The 18,977-nt window shown below is 53.1% G+C and overlaps 1 protein-coding gene across 1 annotated transcript in view; it reads right to left on the reverse strand.

Moving 5' to 3' along the window:
• ASMTL (acetylserotonin O-methyltransferase like) overlaps positions 1–10,651 on the reverse strand; it is a 32,668-nt gene extending 22,017 nt beyond the window's left edge. Inside the window, exons 1-2 of the mRNA XM_036840449.1 lie at positions 10,630–10,651; positions 6,579–6,582 (exon numbers count right to left, since the gene is read on the reverse strand). Of these exons, the coding sequence (XP_036696344.1) occupies positions 6,579–6,582; positions 10,630–10,651 (26 nt within the window). The remainder of the gene's footprint in view (positions 1–6,578; positions 6,583–10,629) is intronic.
• Positions 10,652–18,977: the final 8,326 nt, after the last annotated feature.

Consider the following 18,977-nt stretch of genomic DNA (forward strand, 5'->3'; position numbering starts at 1 on the left):
TCGTCTAGGCGGCGCTCTGAATCCCCTCTCCTTGCGCGCCGCAAAACAAAGAGGCAAGAAAAAGTCTCTTGCCTCTTCGGCAGCTGCAGACCTCCTCTCCGGCTCCCTCCCGGCTCGCCGCGGCACGCCAACCCCTTCAGGCTGTGTTCACGCCGCCAACCCCAGTCCTCTCCCTGCGATCCGACCGAAGCCCGCGCCTCAGCTCCCAGCTCCGCCTGCCCCAGCGGGTGAGCAGACAAGCCTCTCGGGCTGGTGAGCGCTGCTCGGCGCTGAGCCTCTGTGCGGGAATCTCTCCGTTTTTCCCTCTGCGCCCCTGTTGCTGTGGGATCCGCGCTGATAGCTGCGGCTCGCACCCGTCTCTGGATTTTGTTTAGGCAGCGCTCTGCATCCCCTCTCCTTGCGCGCCGCGAAACAAAGAGGCAAGAAAAAGTCTCTTGCCTCTTCGGCAGCTGCAGACTTTTTCCCGGACTCCCTCCCGGCTAGCACCAAAGCCCAAGCCTCAGCTCCCAGCCCCCGCCCGCCCTGGCGGGTGAGCAGACAAGCCTCTCGGGCTGGTGAGTGCTGGTTGGCGCCGAGCCTCTGTGCGGGAGTCTCTCCGCTTTGCCCTCCGCACCCCTGTGGCTGCGCTCTCCTCCGCGGCTCCGAAGCTTCCCCCCTCTGCCACCCCGCAGTCTCTGCCCGCAAAGGGGCTTCCTAGTGCCTGCAAACCTTTCCTCCTTCACGGCTCCCTCCCACTGGTGCAGGTCCCGTCCCTATTCTTTTGTCTCTGTTATTTCTTTTTTCTTTTACCCTACCCAAGTACGTGGGGATTTTCTTGCCTTTTGGGAGGTCTGACGTCTTCTGCCAGCATTCAGTGGGTGTTCTGTAGGAGCAGTTCCACGTGTAGATGTATTTCTACTGTATCTGTGGGAAGGAAGGTGATCTCCGCGTCTTACTCTTCCGCCATCTTGCCAGCCTCTCTCTTTTTTCTTAATAGTCGTATTGAGCTGTAAGCTATATATCATCAAGTTTCCCCATTTACAATGGACACATCAGGACTTCCCTGGTGGCGCAGTGGTTAAGAATCCGCCTGCCAATGCAGGGGACATGGGTTTGAGCCCTGGTCCGGGAAGATCCCACATGCCGCGGGGCAACTAAGCCCGTGCGCCACAACTACTGAGCCTGTGCTCTAGAGCCCAGGAGCCACAACTACTGAAGCCCACGCACCTAGAGCCCGTGCTCCGCAACAAGAGAAGCCACCGCAATGAGAAGCCCGCGCACCGCAAGGAAGAGCAGCCCCCGCTCGCTGCAACTAGAGAAAGCCCGCGTGCAGCAACGAAGACCCAACACAGCCAAAAATAAGTAAATAAAATAAATTTTAAAAAATGCGCAGTGCAGCAGTTTTTCATAAATTTGCAGACATGCACCCACCCCCAACACGTGATCCCAGAACATTTTCATTGTCTTGAAAAGAAACCTTGCACACCACGGCCGTCACCTCACACTCCCCTGCCCCAGCCCACATGGATACAGGTTTACAAATTAAGTTTGAATTCACCTGTCATACAAGTGACCGTGTTAAAAGTGCACCATTCGGTGGCACAGAGGACATTCACAAGGTTTTGGGGCCATCGCCTCTATCTGTTTCTAGAAAGTGTTCATTATCCCGAAAGGAGACCCCATCCCCATTAAGAGTCACTCCCTATCTCCCTCCCCCAGCCCTTAATCTGCCTTCTGTGTCTGTGGGTTTGTGTGTTCCGGACGTTTCCTCTCAATGGAATCACATACTGTGTGTCCTTCTGTGTCAGGCTTCCCTCACTGAGCATCATGTGTTCAAGGTCCGTCCACATTGTAACCTGTGTCAGAGCTTCACTCCTTTTCATGGCTGAGTCATATTCCACTGTGTGGTTGGACCCCATGCTGTTTATCCATCCATCCATCTATCCATCCATCCATCCATCCATCCACCCATCCATCCATCCACCCATCCCTCCACCCATCCATCCATCCACCCATCCATCCATCCACCCGTCCATCCATCCGTCCGTCCATCCACCCATCCGTCCATCCGTCCATCCATCCACCCGTCCATCCATCCATCCACGCATCCACCCATCCAGCCATCCATCCATCCATCCATCCATCCATCCACCCATCCATCCACCCATCCATCCATCCACCCATCCATCCATCCATCCACCCATCCATTCACCCATCCATCCATTCACCCGTCCATCCATCCATCCATCCATCCATCCACCCATCCATCCACGCATCCATCCACCCATCCATCCACGCATCCATCCACCCGTCCATCCATCCATCCATCCATCCATCCACCCATCCATCCACCCATCCATCCATCCACCCATCCACCCATCCATTCACCCATCCATCCATCCGTCCATCCATCCACCCGTCCATCCATCCATCCATCCATCCATCCATCCATCCATCCACCCATCCATCCGTCCATCCATCCGTCCATCCATCCATCCATCCATCCACCCGTCCATCCATCCATCCATCCGTCCATCCATCCATCCATCCGTCCACCCGTCCACCCGTCCATCCGTCCATCCATCCATCCATCCACCCATCCATCCACCCATCCACCCATCCATCCACCCATCCACCCATCCATCCACCCGTCCATCCACCCGTCCATCCATCCACCCATCCATCCACCCATCCATCCGTCCATCCACCCGTCCATCCATCCGTCCATCCATCCGTCCATCCATCCACCCATCCATCCACCCATCCATCCATCCATGGACACTTGGGTTTCCACTTTTTGTTTGTTGTGAACTAAGCTGCTTATCACTCACACCCAGCCTGGGACCACCCCCGACGTGAAGTTTGCAGATGCTGAGTACACTGGTCCTTCCGTCTCTGTTGAGGTGGGACTTACTCAGGTGGGGAGGAGAAAAGCACCCCTGAGTCAAAGGGATGAGTGCTGTTTGGGAACCGCCCCCCCATGTCCTTTCAACCATCACAGCCAGTGTTTCCCGAGTGCTGGGGCTAAACTCACAGCGGCGGGCACTGGAGGGTCTGGACCCTGGGAAGCCGTGACCCGGCCCCGTGCAGTGTGGACTGGCCTTCCTTGGGGGTTTCTTGGGTTTCTGTGCAACCCAGGTTGTGGTGCTTTGCTACGGCAGCCCTGGGAGCCTCAGCCCCGAAGCGTTCAAGGGCCACGGCTTCAGAGAGCTGGTGATGTCGGAGCCTCCAAATGGATGGTGCCTTGTGGTACGTAGAATATTCACTCCTGAGATACACATGGGCGGAGCAGCCCTGCCCGGCTGATCGCTGCAGGGACCAGTGGTGCCTCTCGTCCCCGTGACAGCTCCCACCCCACAGCTTTTGTTCAACAGACTCAGGATGACGGAGCCATGCTGAACTAACAGCTGACCGATGTGGGAAGTGCTGGGAAAATGAATGGTGTGGGGTCTCCCCACCCAAACACTCAAGTGTCCTCATGTGTCACATTGGGGATATAGACTCATCCTCTGAGGGTTGCCGTGGTACCAAGTGACCCAGTGATGGTGAAGCGTGTCGTAAACTGGGGTGTGTCCATAAATATTAACTAGGTCAGTAACTGGGGGGGGGGCGGTCCTGGGTTGTCCTAACAAATGACCACAAGCTGGGGGCTTTGCAATAACAGGAATTCATCCTCCTCCAGTCCTGGAGACCAGACGTCTGAGCTCAAGGTGTCCTAGGGCCGCGCTCCCTCCAGAGGCTCCAGGGGTGGGTCCTTCCTGCCTCTTCCAGCTTCTGGGGGCTCCAGGCGTCCCTGGGCTTGTGGCCACATCCCTCCCGTCTCTGCCTCCGTCTTCCCAGGGCTTCTCCTCTGTATCTGTGTCTCTCCTCTTCTGTCTCTTAGAAGGACCCTGTCATTGGGTTTAGGGCCACCCTCATGCAGGAGGACCTCATCTCAGGCCCTTCACTTCATCACGTCTGCAAAGACCCTATTTCCAAATAATACCCCTTCCTGAGGTTCTGGGTGGTCATGAATCTTGGGGGACACCATTCAATTCACTACACCCTCCCACTGAGCAAGAACCCTATAAATAACTCAGCACATAACAGGTGAATTTCTCCTGAAATTTGATCATGACATTTAATGCACTTGTCTTTCCAGAATCCTTACATAGGTGCCAATAATCAATAATAATCAGTAGGGTTTTAAAGAATATCTCAGGGTCACCGACTGTTTGACACACTTGTGGAAGGACCCTGTTGTGGGATGTAGGGCCACCCCAATTCCAGGAGGACCTCATTGCAGATCCTTCATTTCATCACATCTGCAAAGACCCTGTTTCCAAACAAATCACATTCATAGGCTCTGGAGGCCAGGACGTGGATATGTTTTTTGCAGACCCCCACGCAGCCAACTTCAGGCATCAAGGAGATTATTTCTAAGAGCTCTTTGACCTCAGTGCACCCCGGGGTGAGGGTTCCAGGTTTAGCCACATCCCCTCCAGCACCAAGGCTGAGGCATGTTTTTGGAGAGAAGACTCCCTCCGCCCACCCCGGGCACCCATGCTACAGAGGTGGAGGGAACACAAGGCTGGTCTGGAATCTAAGCATCACGCCCAGAAATTCTGGCCATTCCCTCAAGGGTCGGGACGCCAGGGAGGCTGTGCGCCCTCACCACCAGCCTCGTGTGGAAGACCCCCTTCTTGCCCGTGACCCCAGGACTTGGCTGATGCTTCTGAAGCTGCCCGGCAGAGGAAGCTGCATTGGGTTTTCTGGTCGACCATGGGAAACTCACAGAAGACATAGGAAACTCTGTGGTTGTCGTGGGTGAACTCCGTCTCCCCCCAAGTTCATAGGTTGAAGTCCTAACTCCCCGTAGGTCAGCGTGTGACTTTAGTTCCAAGGAGGGTCTTTGCAGATGTAATTAGTTAGATTTAGATGAGGTCCCACTGGAGCAGGGTGGGACCTGAGTCCACTATGACCAGCATCCTTATAAAAAGGGGACATTTGGACACAAACACACAGAAGGAGGGAGACAGCCAGGTGGGAATGGATGCAGAGACGGAGGTGATGCTTCTGTAATCCAAGAAATGCCAAGGGTGGCCAGGAAACTCCAGAAGTAGGGAGAGAGGCATGGAATAGAGTCTCCCGACAGCCTCCAGAAGGAACCAACCCTGCAGATGCCTTGACTTCAGACTTCAGGTCTCCAGAAAGGAGAGACACTGAATCTGTGTTGTTGAAGCCCTCCAGTTGGGGGTGATTTTTTCCAGCAGCCCCAGGAGAAAAATGCACAAGGGGAAAGAGAAAGGATTGAGCCGACAGACTCCAGAAAGCCAAAGCAATGATCCTGCAAAATAAAAGAGAGGGAGGGATCTCAAAGAAAAGACGCAGCCTGAAAGGATGAGATCGTAGGAAACAGAAAGACATGAAGACACAGCCGACAGCCTCAGGGGTGACATCGGTAGCGGGGAGGAGGGATAGAAATAGTGAAAGATGTAAAAACTGCATGGCAAGCAACATCAACATATATTGATGTGACCTCCCCCCCTTTTTTGGCCAACACTCTCAGGGGGCGGGCATATAAATGAGCTTTGCCGAAGCCCAGGATGAATGGAAGCTCCAGCCAACGTGGAGCTGCACCCAAGGACTAAAGAAATACTTCAGGTTCTCCTGCTCAGGTCTCCTGCCCACAGTGGGCGAGCTTTCCCCCCAGCACCCCTTATTCCAGAGGCCCACAGTGCTGGGGGACACCCCCCAGGACCCAGACACAGCATCCCGTCCAGCCCTGGTGGGGACAGGGGTACAGGTGTATGTTTGTAGGCAGAGTCACACTGGCTTCAAGGAGAATTCAGCTTTGGGCCAACTTACTGGTGTGGCCGGAATTTTAGACATGGTCCCGTGGTCCCCATTCACACACTGAAACTTGTTGGAGCAAGAGTCTTGATTGACAGGTCATCTCGATATATGAGGGGTCCTGAAGGGGGAAGAGACAGTGGACGGACCCCAGGGTTCTCACCCAGGCAACGTTGTCATCCCCGCCAGGGGACACTCGGCAATGTCTGGGGACATTTCTGGTTGTCACAGCTGGGAGAGGGGGTGCTCCTGGCACCTAGCGGGTGGAGACCAGGGAAGCTGCTCCACAACCCACAGTGCCCAGGACGCCCCTCATCAGAGAGTCATCCAGCCCCGATGTCAGTAGTGCTGAGGCTGAGAAACCCTGACCTAGCATGAGAGACTATCTATCCATCTATCTATGTACCTATGTATCTATATATCTATGTATCTATCTGTCTATTTACCTATCATTGATCTATGATCCATCCAGCTATCCATCTATCATCTAAGTATCTATCAACCTTTCATCTCTATCCTATCTATCTATCTATCCATCCCTTCATTTATCACCTGTCTACTATATCTATCTATCTATCTATCTATCTATCTATCTATCTATCTATCTATCTATCTATCTATCATCTATTTATCCATCAATCTGCTTATCTATCATGTATCTATCATTTGTCTAGGGAAGTCCAAATGATCCCATCAACAGGTGGTGTTGGAACAACTCCCATCCACATGCAAAAAAAAAAAAAAAAAAAAGGAATCTAGACACAGACCTTGCTCCCTTCACAGTAATTAACTCAAAATGGACCACAGACCTACATGTAGAACACAAAACTATAACACTTCTACAACGTAATGCAGGAGGAAACCTACATGATCTTGGGCATGGCAATCTGAATATCTGATTGCATATTTCAATCAGATATTTTTAGATACAACACCAAAGGCACAATCCATGAAAGAAATCACGGATAAGCTGGACTTTGTCAAAATTTAAAAAAGTCTGCTCTGCAAATGACCCTGTCAATAGAGTAAGAAGACAAGCCATAGACTGGGAGAACATATTTGCAAAAGACACATCTGAAAAAAAAAAAAAGACCGGAATCCACAATATACAAAGAGCTCTTAAAAATCAACAATAGGAAAAACAAACAACCCAATATAAAAACGGGCCAAAGACGCCACTTCATCAGAGACTATGTACAGATGGCAACGAGGCACAGGAAAGGATGTTCCCCGTCGGACGCCTGTCAGGGAATTGTAAATTAACACCACGAGAACGAGATACCACCTGGCAGATATCAGAATGACTAAGATCTGAAAACACCACCAGCACACGCCAGTGAGGATCTGAAATGGGAACTGTCTTCCACGCTGGGCGTTATAAGAGGGTGCTCGCGTCCTCTGTGGCCGTCCGCTCACTTGGAGGCGGGAACCGCACTTTCTTGAGTGGGTTGTGATGCCTTCAAGACTCCACACCCTCCAGGTTCCCCGTCTTTGCCGCCCCAAGACTCCCATTACCTCTGTTCCGCCCCTAAGGGGACGCTAGCTTCTGCCAGCTTCAAAGTGAGGACGGGGGCTTCCCTGGTGGCGCAGTGGTTGAGAATCTGCCTGCTAATGCAGGGGACACGGGTTCGAGCCCTGGTCTGGGAAGATCCCACATGCCACGGAGCAACTAGGCCCGTGAGCCACAACTGCTGAGCCTGCGCGTCTGGAGCCTGTGGTCCGCAACAAGAGAGGCCGCGACAGTGAGAGGCCCGTGCACCGCGATGAAGAGTGGCCCCTGCTCGCCGCAGCTAGAGAAAGCCCTCGCACAAAAACGAAGACCCAACATAGTAATCAATCAATAAATAAATCTTAAAAAAAAAAAAAAAGTGAGGACGGAGCAGCAGAGACGGGGCAGCTGTGGGCGACGGAGGGACAGACGGGACGTCTGTCCCTCTGTGCTCTCAGCAGAACCCTCCGACCGCAGGGCGAGGATGCTCCCCGCTAAGCGCAAACACACAAGCGGGGCTCTTATCTCCGTCCCTCCGTCTATTTTCCCCTTGATTACACAATCTTCACACAGTCCATCACAGGTGATTTGCATGCCGCTGGCCGTCTACACACAGGTGATTTTCATCCACCTCCTGCACGCTCCAGCCCGGTGTTCTTGGCCTCCTGTGTCTTGCTCTCCGAGCTCTGGGCGACACCAAAGTAGCCAGAGACCACATTCTGCCCAAAGCAAAAAGCCTCTGCTTTCCTTTTGCATGACAATGGGTTTTTATGGTTTGTTTTGTTTCCATTTTCAAGCTGCACCTCTCAGCGGTCTCGGCTGAATCACACCTGCACATTTAGCCTCTGTCTGTGAGGCAGGAAGCAACCTGACGTGAATGCATTAATTCAGCGGTAATGAACGTGAAGCGCCAGTCTGTAAAGAAGAGAAAAGAGCTGGCCTGGGGGGTGTTGGCTGGGGCCCTGCTGGGAAATAGGAGTTTGCAAGTGGCACGTATTGTGAGATTCAGAGGCGCTTCTTTCGTGGGTGAACCAGAACGCCAGCTGTGTGAACAACGTGGAGAGACTTGCTTAACAGATCAGTAGAGACAGAGAGTCAGAGAGATAGAGACAGACCTACAGAGAGAGAGGTGTACACCCTCGATTTACTAATAGCTCTTCTCTGTTTAAAGATGGTCACTCACATGCCTTCTCTAGGTTGCTGACTACCCATACAACCGTTTCATCATATTCGGGATGATTCCTTTACATCCAACTGCCATCAGTGTGACCTGCCCAGGTGCCAAGGAGAAAACCATCCGAGGAACCTTTGACAAGGGACCAAGGTACCGCTGCCATCTCGCTCCTGCCTGAACCCAAAGAGGGGCTCCATCCTTGGTGTCTCGATTCAGACCCCCGGTGACCAGAACCCCGAGGTGTGACATGTACTTTTTCCTGCTCTCAAGATGCTGTGGAAACCTCTCTCTTGGTAAAGTGGAAAAGCTCCCCTAAAATGCCGATAAGCACAGACACAGACGCATGTCTTGGCAACTTCTTAGGAAGTGCTTTGTGCCCCCCTGCAAAAAGGATATTTTAAATGAAGTCACCATAATAAGCCCTCTTAGACAGTGAGCTGCATCAGACATGAAACTTCACAGACACGCCTCCCACTTGGGTTCCCTGCCCCCAAGCCCCCAGGCACAGGTGGAGAAGGTCAGAGATGGGGGTCTTCCGGGCTGAGCAGACCACACACCAAAACCTACGAGGGTACCTGGGGAATCAGAGATGGCCTGGAGTGAGGGTCTCCAAGAAAGAAGCCCATCCCGCAGAGAGGGTCCAAGATGACCCCTGGGGGCCTGAGAAGAACATTTCAGGGCTTTCAAATTGAATTCTGGTTTTCATCTGGAATATAAGAAAGACATTGCCCTTTGCTGAGAATTAGTAGAAGGATTGACCACCAGTGTGTGTCTGGTTCATAAACGAAATGAACGCACATGTTTTGAGATGCACCGTCAGACATTGACCCACCCCTCCCCCGCAACGGTTAGGTCTGGAAATGAGTAAACGGAAAAACGGGTGGAGCTTGGAAGCTGTTTACTGGGGAAGAGCTGAGGTCAGTGGGGTGCCACCTTTCCATAGGAAAGCTGAGCCACCAACCCCAGAAGGAGATGCAGGGCCCGAGGGTGACAATTCAGGGTGAGGAAATGGCTAATTCCAGGCTGAGTCACGGGTGGCAGGGAGTGGCAGTACCCACGAGCCTGGGGTTCCTTGCTGGGCCAGAAAGGAAAGACAGATAAATCAGTAAGAGGTGGTGAAGGCAGGGCTCTAGTTTATAGTAGGAAGTGCGCGCTGGTGACTGTGGATTCCCAGTGCCCATGGAGAGAGTGGAAACTTGTCAATATGGGTCCGTGTCCTGGGGCTGCCAGAACCAAACACCCCAAACGGGGGGCTTAAAGCATCCACCCTCCCCCATCCTGGAGACCAGACATCTGAGGTCAAGGTGCCCCAGGGCCGCGCTCCCTCCAGAGGCTCCAGGGGAGGGTCCTTCCCGCCTCTTCCAGCTTCTGGGGGCTCCAGGCGTCCCTGGGCTCTTGGCCGCATCCCTCCCGTCTCTGCCTTCCATCTTCACAGGCCTTCTCCTCTGTGTCTGGGTCTCTCCTCTTCTGTCTCTTAGAAAGACCCTGTTATTGGATGTAGGGCCACCCTCATCCCGGAGGACCTCATCTCAGACCCTTCACTGCATCACATCTGCAGAGACCCTTTGTCCAAATAAGGTCCTGTTTGGAGGCTGTGGGCAGATGTGAGTTTGGGGGGACATGATTCAACCCAAGAAGCGGGTGGTGTTAACCCAAAGGACCGTTCTGAGATTGATGGGGTCACCCGCACACATAGATTTATGTGGTCCCTCCCAGGAAAAACTACTTAATACATCGATTATTACGATCAGCATTTCCATACAAGTCTGGGGTCTGAGAGCCAGGCTGGACTGAGGGGTGGCCCGACCATTCCTAGTGTGAAGGGTGGCCCCAGATGAGGTGGGAAGCCGGGGGACTTGGACCGAGGATAGAGTTTGTCCTGTCCCCTTCAACTCCTCACTCTTTACAAATTGCCTCGTAGAAACAGTCTGGTGGTTCCTCAATTAGTTAAATGTAGAGTTACCATGTGATCGAGCACTTCCCCTCCTAGGTAGAAGCTCAAGAGAAATAAAAACGTATGTCCACATGGAAACATGTGCACACATGTTCATAGCCATAGTATTGACAACGAAGGGTGGAAACAGCCCAAGTGTCCATGGATGGATGGACGGATGGATGGATGGATGGATGGATGGAGGGATCAGTGGGTGGATACACAGCATGGGGTCCATCCACATGATGGAATATGACTCAGCCATGACAAGGAGTGAAGCTCTGACCCAGGCTACAGCATGGATGGACCCTGAACACACGACGCTCAGTGAGAGGAACAGACACAGGAGGGCGCATATTTTATTATTCCATTTATGTGAAATGTCCAGTATCATCAAATCCACAGAGACAAAAAACGGATTTTTGGTTGCCAGAGTCCGCAGGGAGTTGGGAGTGAGGACTGATTACCCAATGGGGACGGGGTCTCCTTTTGGGGGGATAAGAATTTTCTGGAACTGGACAGAGGAGAGGGTTGCACAATATTGTGAATGTGCTAAATGCCCCTGTATTATTGACTTTAAAAGGGTTAATTGTATGCTGTGTGAATTATAGCTCAATTTTTTTAAATGCCTCATAACTCGCAGGGAGAAGCCTGAGGACCTGTCTGCCGTGCTTGCCTGTGTGCAGCTGGCCCTTTGCCCCGGGAACTCCTAGCTCTCTGCTCACCTCACGTTCTGAGACTTTCGTCCCTGTATCCCAGCGTCCTCACCCCTCGGGTCACTGCCAGCGTGTCTGGAGTTGACCGCCCACGTCTTCAGGTCTGTGGTGCCCACGGCTGAGCGAATCCCAGCCAGGACCTGAGCAGGAGGAAGGGGTGGCCTGAGTATCTTCGCTGATTGCGCAGAGCTTCGTCCTGGAAGCCACCAGGGATGGGCCGAGATTCCCAGGGGCTGCCATTGTTCTCATTTCCTTCTGTACCGAGGCCACAGACAGCATCCTTCCGGGCCCTGCACCCGGGGGATGACGTGGAAAGCTCGGGCCACCGTTCCCTGAGCCCTCGGGCTGCGTCTCCCGTTCCTTGGAAAGAATCGCCCTACACGTGTGCAAACGTGTCCTCCTAGACCCTTCCTCGGGAGACAAGCCCCTACTGTTTTCCATTTACAAATGCGGAAACCGAGGCACAGAGGGATGAAGGGCCTCGCATGGGACACGGACAGCTCTGTCCGAGTTTAAGTCGGACACAAGGACGTTCCTGATAAATGAAGAGTGAGGGGATGGATGACACGAGGACGCAGAGTGAATGGACAGATGGAGGCGTGATGGACGAACAGAAGGAAGGGGGTGGCGTAGAAGGTGAGCAGCCCTAGGCCTGTGACTTCGGACAAGTTAACCAGCCACCCCTCCTGTCCCCCCACTGCAGTGGACCTGGTGTCCAGAATACCCCATGTCTCCCACTGCAGTGGACCTGGTGTCCAGAACCCCCCATGTCACTCCCCCCCTTCAGTGGACCTGGTGTCCAGAACCCCCCATGTCCGCCCACTGCAGTGGACCTGGTGTCCAGAACCCCCCTCACGTCCCCCCTGCAGTGAACCTGGTGTCCAGAACCCCCCTCACGTCCCCCCTGCAGTGGACCTGGTGTCCAGAACCCCCCTCACGTCCCCCCTGCAGTGAACCTAGTGTCCAGAACCCCCCTCAGGTCCCCCCTGCAGTGAACCTGGTGTCCAGAACCCCCCTCACGTCCCCCCTGCAGTGAACCTGGTGTCCAGAACCCCCCTCACATCCCCCTTGCAGTGAACCTGGTGTCCAGAACCCCCCTCACATCCCCCTGCTGCAGGGGACCAGGTGTCTAGTAGCCCTTCTTCCTCTGGAACCTGTCCCACTCTGGGCCTCTGGTCCGAGGGGCTGTCGATCACACAAGAGTGAGAAGTGGCCGAAACCTGGCCCATCACGGATCCCCCTCACTCTGTCCTTAGGCATCAGTCCAGGGCTGGTCATCTGACCCTGGCAGGGCCAGTCAGAACCCTCTAGAGGTGCTGGGAGAGAGAGGCTGTCTCCTTTCCCTGTGAGTTCTGCTCTGTAAAGATGGGGGTTTGGGGCTGCCAGGACCCTCTTTCCCTCCACGGAGAGACTGGCCTTTCCTCCAGGGTCACTAAAGCCTGCAAGGGAGACAGAGGATGGCGGAGCTGAAATCTGGGACAAGAGAGAAAACGGGAGCGGACAGCCACTTGAGCCCCTGGATCCAGCCACGCCTGAAGCTGCCCTGACATTCCTAATTATCCAATTCGACAATTTCCACGTTGGCCTCGGCTAGCATGAGCCAAGTTTCTATTGTTTGCCACCAAAAGAGTGACGACTCACCCACCAGGAAGCAGCGCGTCCCCAGTCAGGGGACAGAATTCCAGAGGAGGGCGCCCACAGAGCCCTCACCTCCTGCCTCAGCCAACGCTTGGCCACTCCATGGTAGCCACGTGCGTGCAGCCGCCGGCACCCGCCTCTGCGGCTCTCTGGATCTGGGCTTCGGGCAAATTCCTTAACTCAGACCCTCAGTTTCCATATCAACAGAAATGACAAGAATAGCACCTTAGGATGTGGAAGAGTGGGGGTTTTCCATGGAAGTCTCAACCATTGCCAGCACCGCCCACCCTAGTCTCACGACTCCTCTGAAGCCTCTGTCCTCTCTCGGCAAACCCCACAAATACTTTTAGGACTTTGGGGTGCCCGGGTTAAAATAACACAGCCCTAAAGTGAGCTGATGTGACGTGAGCCCTTTGCCCGCAATTAAATGACATCGATAAATGGAGACACGCGTCCCCCTGCCTCCCGGGTCATCCCTGGGGGACCCTGTCCTGCCTGCCCCCCCAACCCACCTTGTCCCGTGACTTACAGTGGCTGCCGGGAGGGTGGCGGTCTTGGGTGAGCCGGCCCCTCGCAGCTTGTGTGAGCCGGCCGCTGGGGACCCTCACTCCGGGGCACGGGAGGTTGCCCCTTCGGAGAAAGCTCCACACAGGAGCAGGGGTAGAACGACAGCTCCCTACTCTCTTGGTGACCCTACTGTCTGTCCCCCCACCAGCCCTGCAACAGACACAGTCCCCAACCCTCCAGGGACCCAGCAGGCTGCCCCTAACGGTAACCTGTCATCTGCAGATGTAATTAAGTGCACAAAGGTTACGAAACTCGGAGCCCGAGGGCAGAGCTGCAGTGGATGGAAAAGGTTCCTCTTTTTCACGGTGGGGTCCCTGGGGGTGGTGGTGAGTGGGTCACTAGAGGGGATCTTACATATTTTTATAATACGTCTTTTTAGAAAAACAAGTTTTAAAAAAAAGTCTCACCTAAATATATTCAGGAATCACTTCCTGAGAGTTGTTAGTTTATGATGAGAGACTGTAATGAGTTGAAGTGTGGCTTCCTTTGAATATATTTAATATTAGTTTATTTTTCAAAAACTGCTAATATTAACTATTTGAAAGCTTACTCATTACACTGTGATAAGAGGGCTCCTTGTTCTCAAGGAATGGGATATATTCTCTGAGGTTCCCCCTGCTATGGACTAAATTGTATTCCCCCCAAAATTCATATCTTGGTATCCTGACCCCTAGGACCTCAGGATGTGACTGTATTTGGAGATGGGGTCTTCAAAGAGGGGATGAAGGTACAATGAGGTCACTAGGGTGGGTCCTGATCCCATAGGACTTGTGTCTTTATAAGAAGAGGAGATCAGGACCCAGACACACACAGAGGGACGACCACGTGAGGACACAGGGAGGAGAGGGCCGTCTACACAGCAAGGAGAGAGGCCTCGGGAGGAACCGGCTGTGCCCACGCTTGGATCGCGGACGTCCAGCCTCCAGGACTGAACGAATAAATGTTTATTGTTTGAGCCGGCCTGTCTGCTTCATTACAGAAGTCACCAGACACTCATACGGCTGGGACTAGTTTCTACTCAGCCTTGAGTCTACGATCACTGTGTTTTTCTTCTCTGCTTCCTGTTCTAACCTGTTGTTTCCCAGCAATAGCGACCAGTCCCACAGAGTGGAGACCGACACCGCTGTCTGCTAGAGGACGCCTTCTGTCCGGAACCACCCTCACTGGCCTCCGTAATGAAATGTGGCCTGTGCGTGGCTTCCAGGAGGAGCTCATTGTATCCACGGCCCCTGTCAGCGGGAGCCTTCTCCGGAGCGGATGCACATGGACCACTCGGCAGCGTTCTCTCTCCCATCAACCACTGAAGCCGGTTCCCCAGGGAACAGAGACCACGGAGAGCAGTACGTGGACAGCCCTTGGCCTCAGGCCGCCCCAGATTTCCTTATCTGTGCTCTGGACCCCACGGACATAACGATCATCTCCACACAGTCCCCACACAGAACATCTCCTGAGTCTGCAGGAAACCTCACACATTTCAAAGGATGAAACGCATTCAGGATACACTCTCTGACCTTCATGGAATTAGGCTGGAAACCCGTGAACTGAAAGATGACTGAAGATTCTTCAACTGCTGGACATTTCTGAATAACCCAAGGGCCAAAGAAGGAATCATGATGACAACAGAAGAGAATTTTCATGAACGATATAGGTCAGCCCCCTGTGCCCAGTACCAAAGCATACTCCCAGGCTCTGGGGATTAGCATGTGGACGTCTTTATGTGCGAAGGAGGCGCGGTATGGTCGGGGCGTCTTGCCTGGAGAAGGGGCTGTGATCAGGGATGCCCCCCAAGGCTGCCAGCCTGCATCTCCTGGGCTGCCATGGCTTTTGAGAGTTCACAGTGAGGGCCAAGAGGAGAGAGTCTCCGGTGGGCCCAGGAGAGCAGCAGGTGGCCGTGGAAGTGGCCGGCACAGGATGAGGGTCTTGTGGGTGGGGAAGGGCGGGGAGGGGGGCCGCGTGACAGAGTTTAGGGAAGTCGGAGGCCAATGCTGGTGCCCCTGTTGGCCGTGGGAACCGCTGACATTTCCCATGGCCGTGGGTGGAGTCCAGCCTCCCTGCTTCCCTAAAGTTTGTAAGGCCAGCAATGGGGTTGACCATCCTGCCCGGGAGCCCAGGGACAGCCGGAATGCGCAGGACACGCATGTCACCCAGGGATTACTCAGAGGTTGAGAATTTTGACACGGATTCATCCTGGAGGGACCCTTGGGACGTCTCCACGTCTTGGCTGTTGTGAGTCCTGCCACTGTGAAGATGGGGGTGCTGATCTCTCTTTGAGGTTCTGATTTCAATTATTTGGGATATAGAGCCAGACCTGGGATGGCTGGATTATACAGTAGCTCTATTTTTAATTGTTTAATGAACGGATATACACAGAATGGGGTCCTTCTGTACCGTGGAATATTATACAGCCGTGAAAAAGGAAGGAGATTCTGACACAGGCTACAACAAGGATGAACCTTGAGGACATGACACTCAGTGAGATAAAAGTCACAAAAACACAAATACTCTGTGATTCCACTTATTAGGAGCTCCCAGGAGTCGTCAGATGCATAGAGACAGACAGTAGGATGGTGGGGGCCAGGGCCTGGGGGAGGCGGATGGAGAGTCAGTGTTTAATGCGGACAGAGTCTCGGTTTGGGAAGATGAACAAGTTTTAGCGACCTGCCATACCGCACTGTGCCCATGGATGACAATACGGTATTATGCACTTTAGAAACTGTTATGAAGGTAGATGTTAAGTGTTCTTTCCACAGAAACAAAATAAAATGAGATAAAATAAAGCAAGGTAAAATTAAAATGTTTAAAGTAACATACAGCATGGGGGGCAGGGAGGGATAAATTAGGAGTTTGGGACTAGCAGATACACACTTCTATATATGTTGTAAAATAGATAAACTACAGGGTCCTGCACAGGGAGCTGTATTCAATATCTTGTAATGACGTATAATGGAAAAGAATACGAAAAAAGAAAAAAAAAGTAAAATAAAATAAGACACAATAAAAAAGAAGACAAAATAAAATAGAGCTTTTTAGATTTGGTGGGGGAAAAAGAAAGGGAACTTCTACACTGATTCCAGTGTAAGCTTTCGGTCCGCGGTGCGCAGCCTGGAAACAGGGTGCTGCTGCGTGAGCAGACGTGGGCTTGCCTGGTCAGGGGCGGCCCTGAGGCGGGGACATGACCCCGGGTTGTCCGGGTGGCCCCGTGTCACCACAGAGTCCTTCTAAGAGTGATGCGGAGGCAGGAGGGAGAGACCCTAAATGCTGTAGGTGCTGCTTTATGCTCAGGAGTTTCCGGATCAAACCAGGCTCAGAGGGAGCGTTTGGGGTCATAATGGCATCAACAGAAGGCGGCTGGGGGTCTGAGGGTCGCCCCCTCCCCAGCCTTCCCCGACCGCCGCAGAAGCTCAGCTGCTCCCCGTGTGCCCGGCGAGGACACTCTGTGTGTGTGTGTGTGTCCCTGGCCCCGCCAAGCACCCTCAGCCAGGATGCAGAGTTTGCAGGGGCTTCCAGGGAGGAGCGACCTTTAGGACTAAGCCGGGAGAGTCCCCAGCAACAGGAGGGTGGGCTGGAGCTGGTCCACCCCCTGGGTGGCAGACACGGAAGGGACAGGGCATGGGGGCCCAGAGTGGCCCCCGTCTGCAGCCCGGGCTGTTCTGTCCTGTTGAAGTGGGGATTGTTTTTCCATTATTACTTTTTTCTTGGACTGTAGTTGATTTCCAGTGCTGTGCCAACGATTGCTGTACAGCAAAGTGACCCCATTATACACGTATATATGTATATATGTATGTATATATTTTCTCTTTTTCACATTCTTTTCCGTGATGGTTTACCCCAGGAGATTGGATGCAGTTCCCTGGGCTCTCCAGTGGGGCCTTGCTGTGGACCCATCCTATACAGGACAGTTCGCACCTGCTAACCCCAAACTCCCACTCCATCCCTCCCCCTCCCCCTTGTTTATCGAGGTGGGGGTTTTTAACCCTGACCTCTTCCCGTGCCCACAGGGCAACATGACAGGGTGTGGGACTGTCCTCTGTGTGTCTGGCTCCGGTCCAGGCCTGTCTGTGTTGGGAGGTGACTCCTACTAGCGCAAGATGTCTGACCCCAGAGCCCCTGGCAGCGCTGCTGGCCGAGAGCTGCAGGCCTTCGCGTGTCTATGAGTCTTTGTTCAGCTTTCACTTTTGGATTTGCAAGTAAAGCCGTTTCCAGGCGTGTGATGGCTGGAACTATGTCCCCAAGTGTACCTTGCAAAGACAATGGGTTTATTTATCCTGCTTCTAAGCCCTTCTCCCTCGGTCCCTCCCCACTGGTAACATGGAGCTTGTGTTGGTGACAGCCGGCCGGGGACGAGCCCCACTGGGGCATGGTTCCTCTTTCTTGCCACTCTCAGTGGGCCCTGCCCCCTTCCCCTGCAGACGTCCTGCTGGGGCCTCCGTGCCAGCTGCCATGCCCACCCCCAAGGCCCCCCCGGGGGATCCCCGTTGTGGGACAGCCCTGTCCCCAGCTGGCCCCTCAGCAGTGAGGCTGGATCTGTAGTCTCCACCCAGCAAGTGGGGTTCGTGGCCTCCAGTGGTGTGGCGAGCTGAGTGGTGACCCCCCAAATGTGTCCACATCCTGACCCCTGGAACCTGGGAACGGGACCTTATTTGGAAACAGGGCCTTTCCAGATGTGATGCAGTGAAGGGTCTGAGATGAGGTCCTCCTGGATGAGGGTGGCCCTACATCCAATGACAGGGTCCTTCTAAGAGACAGAAGAGGAGCAACCCAGACACAGAGGAGAAGCCCCGGGAAGACAGAGGCAGAAATGGGAGGGATGTGACCACAAGCCCAGGGACGCCTGGAGCCCCTAGAAGCTGGAAGAGGCGGGAAGGACCCTCCCCTGGAGCCTTTGGAGGGAGTGCAGCCCTGGGACACCTTGACCTCAGACGTCTGGTCTCCAGGATGGGGGAGGATGCATTTCTGCTGTTTTAAGCCCCCAGTTTGTGGTCCTTTGTTATGGCCCCCAGGGAGCTAGCACGAATAACATTCTCTGTGCATGCTAAAAGAATTTCAGCGTTGACAGCTAATATTTTAAGTTTTAAAGGATGCAAACAATTTCCGACAAACCATGAACCATGCTATTTCAAAATACAACTGCTGGGTGACAATTGTGAGGGTATGCAGTGGCTTCCAACTGTATCGGTGATATATACTCCACCATCTGTTGAAATAGCCCGAGGAGAAACTCTATTTAAAGGTTGGGGAATTTCACAGTATTCCTTTCTTTCTTCTTTAAAATCTTTTTTTTTTTCCCAAAAATTCACATCTTTCCTTTCGGGAAATTGTCTTCTCATTTCGACCATTTTTAGAGTCTAATTTTAGTATTGTCAAAATCTGTGTCGGAAAATCTTTTGTATATCACCCCATCCAACTCACGGCAACAAAAATAGGTGTAAGCATTGACACATTAACATGGGTTTCACTTCCTGTACCATCAGGGCCTACGTGCTAAAAGGTTTCTTCCGAGTGAGTGGTCCTCGGATGAAAACTGATCAGAGCAACAGAAATGTATTATGCACCTTGATACACAATAATTAAACAGTAAAGTTAAAAAAGAATGTATTGGATTTTACTTCCTGAATGAGTTGAATCACGGTCAAGATCTTCCTACACATT

The sequence above is a fragment of the Balaenoptera musculus genome, chromosome X, assembly GCF_009873245.2.
Source record: "Balaenoptera musculus isolate JJ_BM4_2016_0621 chromosome X, mBalMus1.pri.v3, whole genome shotgun sequence".
Taxonomy (NCBI): Eukaryota; Metazoa; Chordata; class Mammalia; order Artiodactyla; family Balaenopteridae; genus Balaenoptera; species Balaenoptera musculus.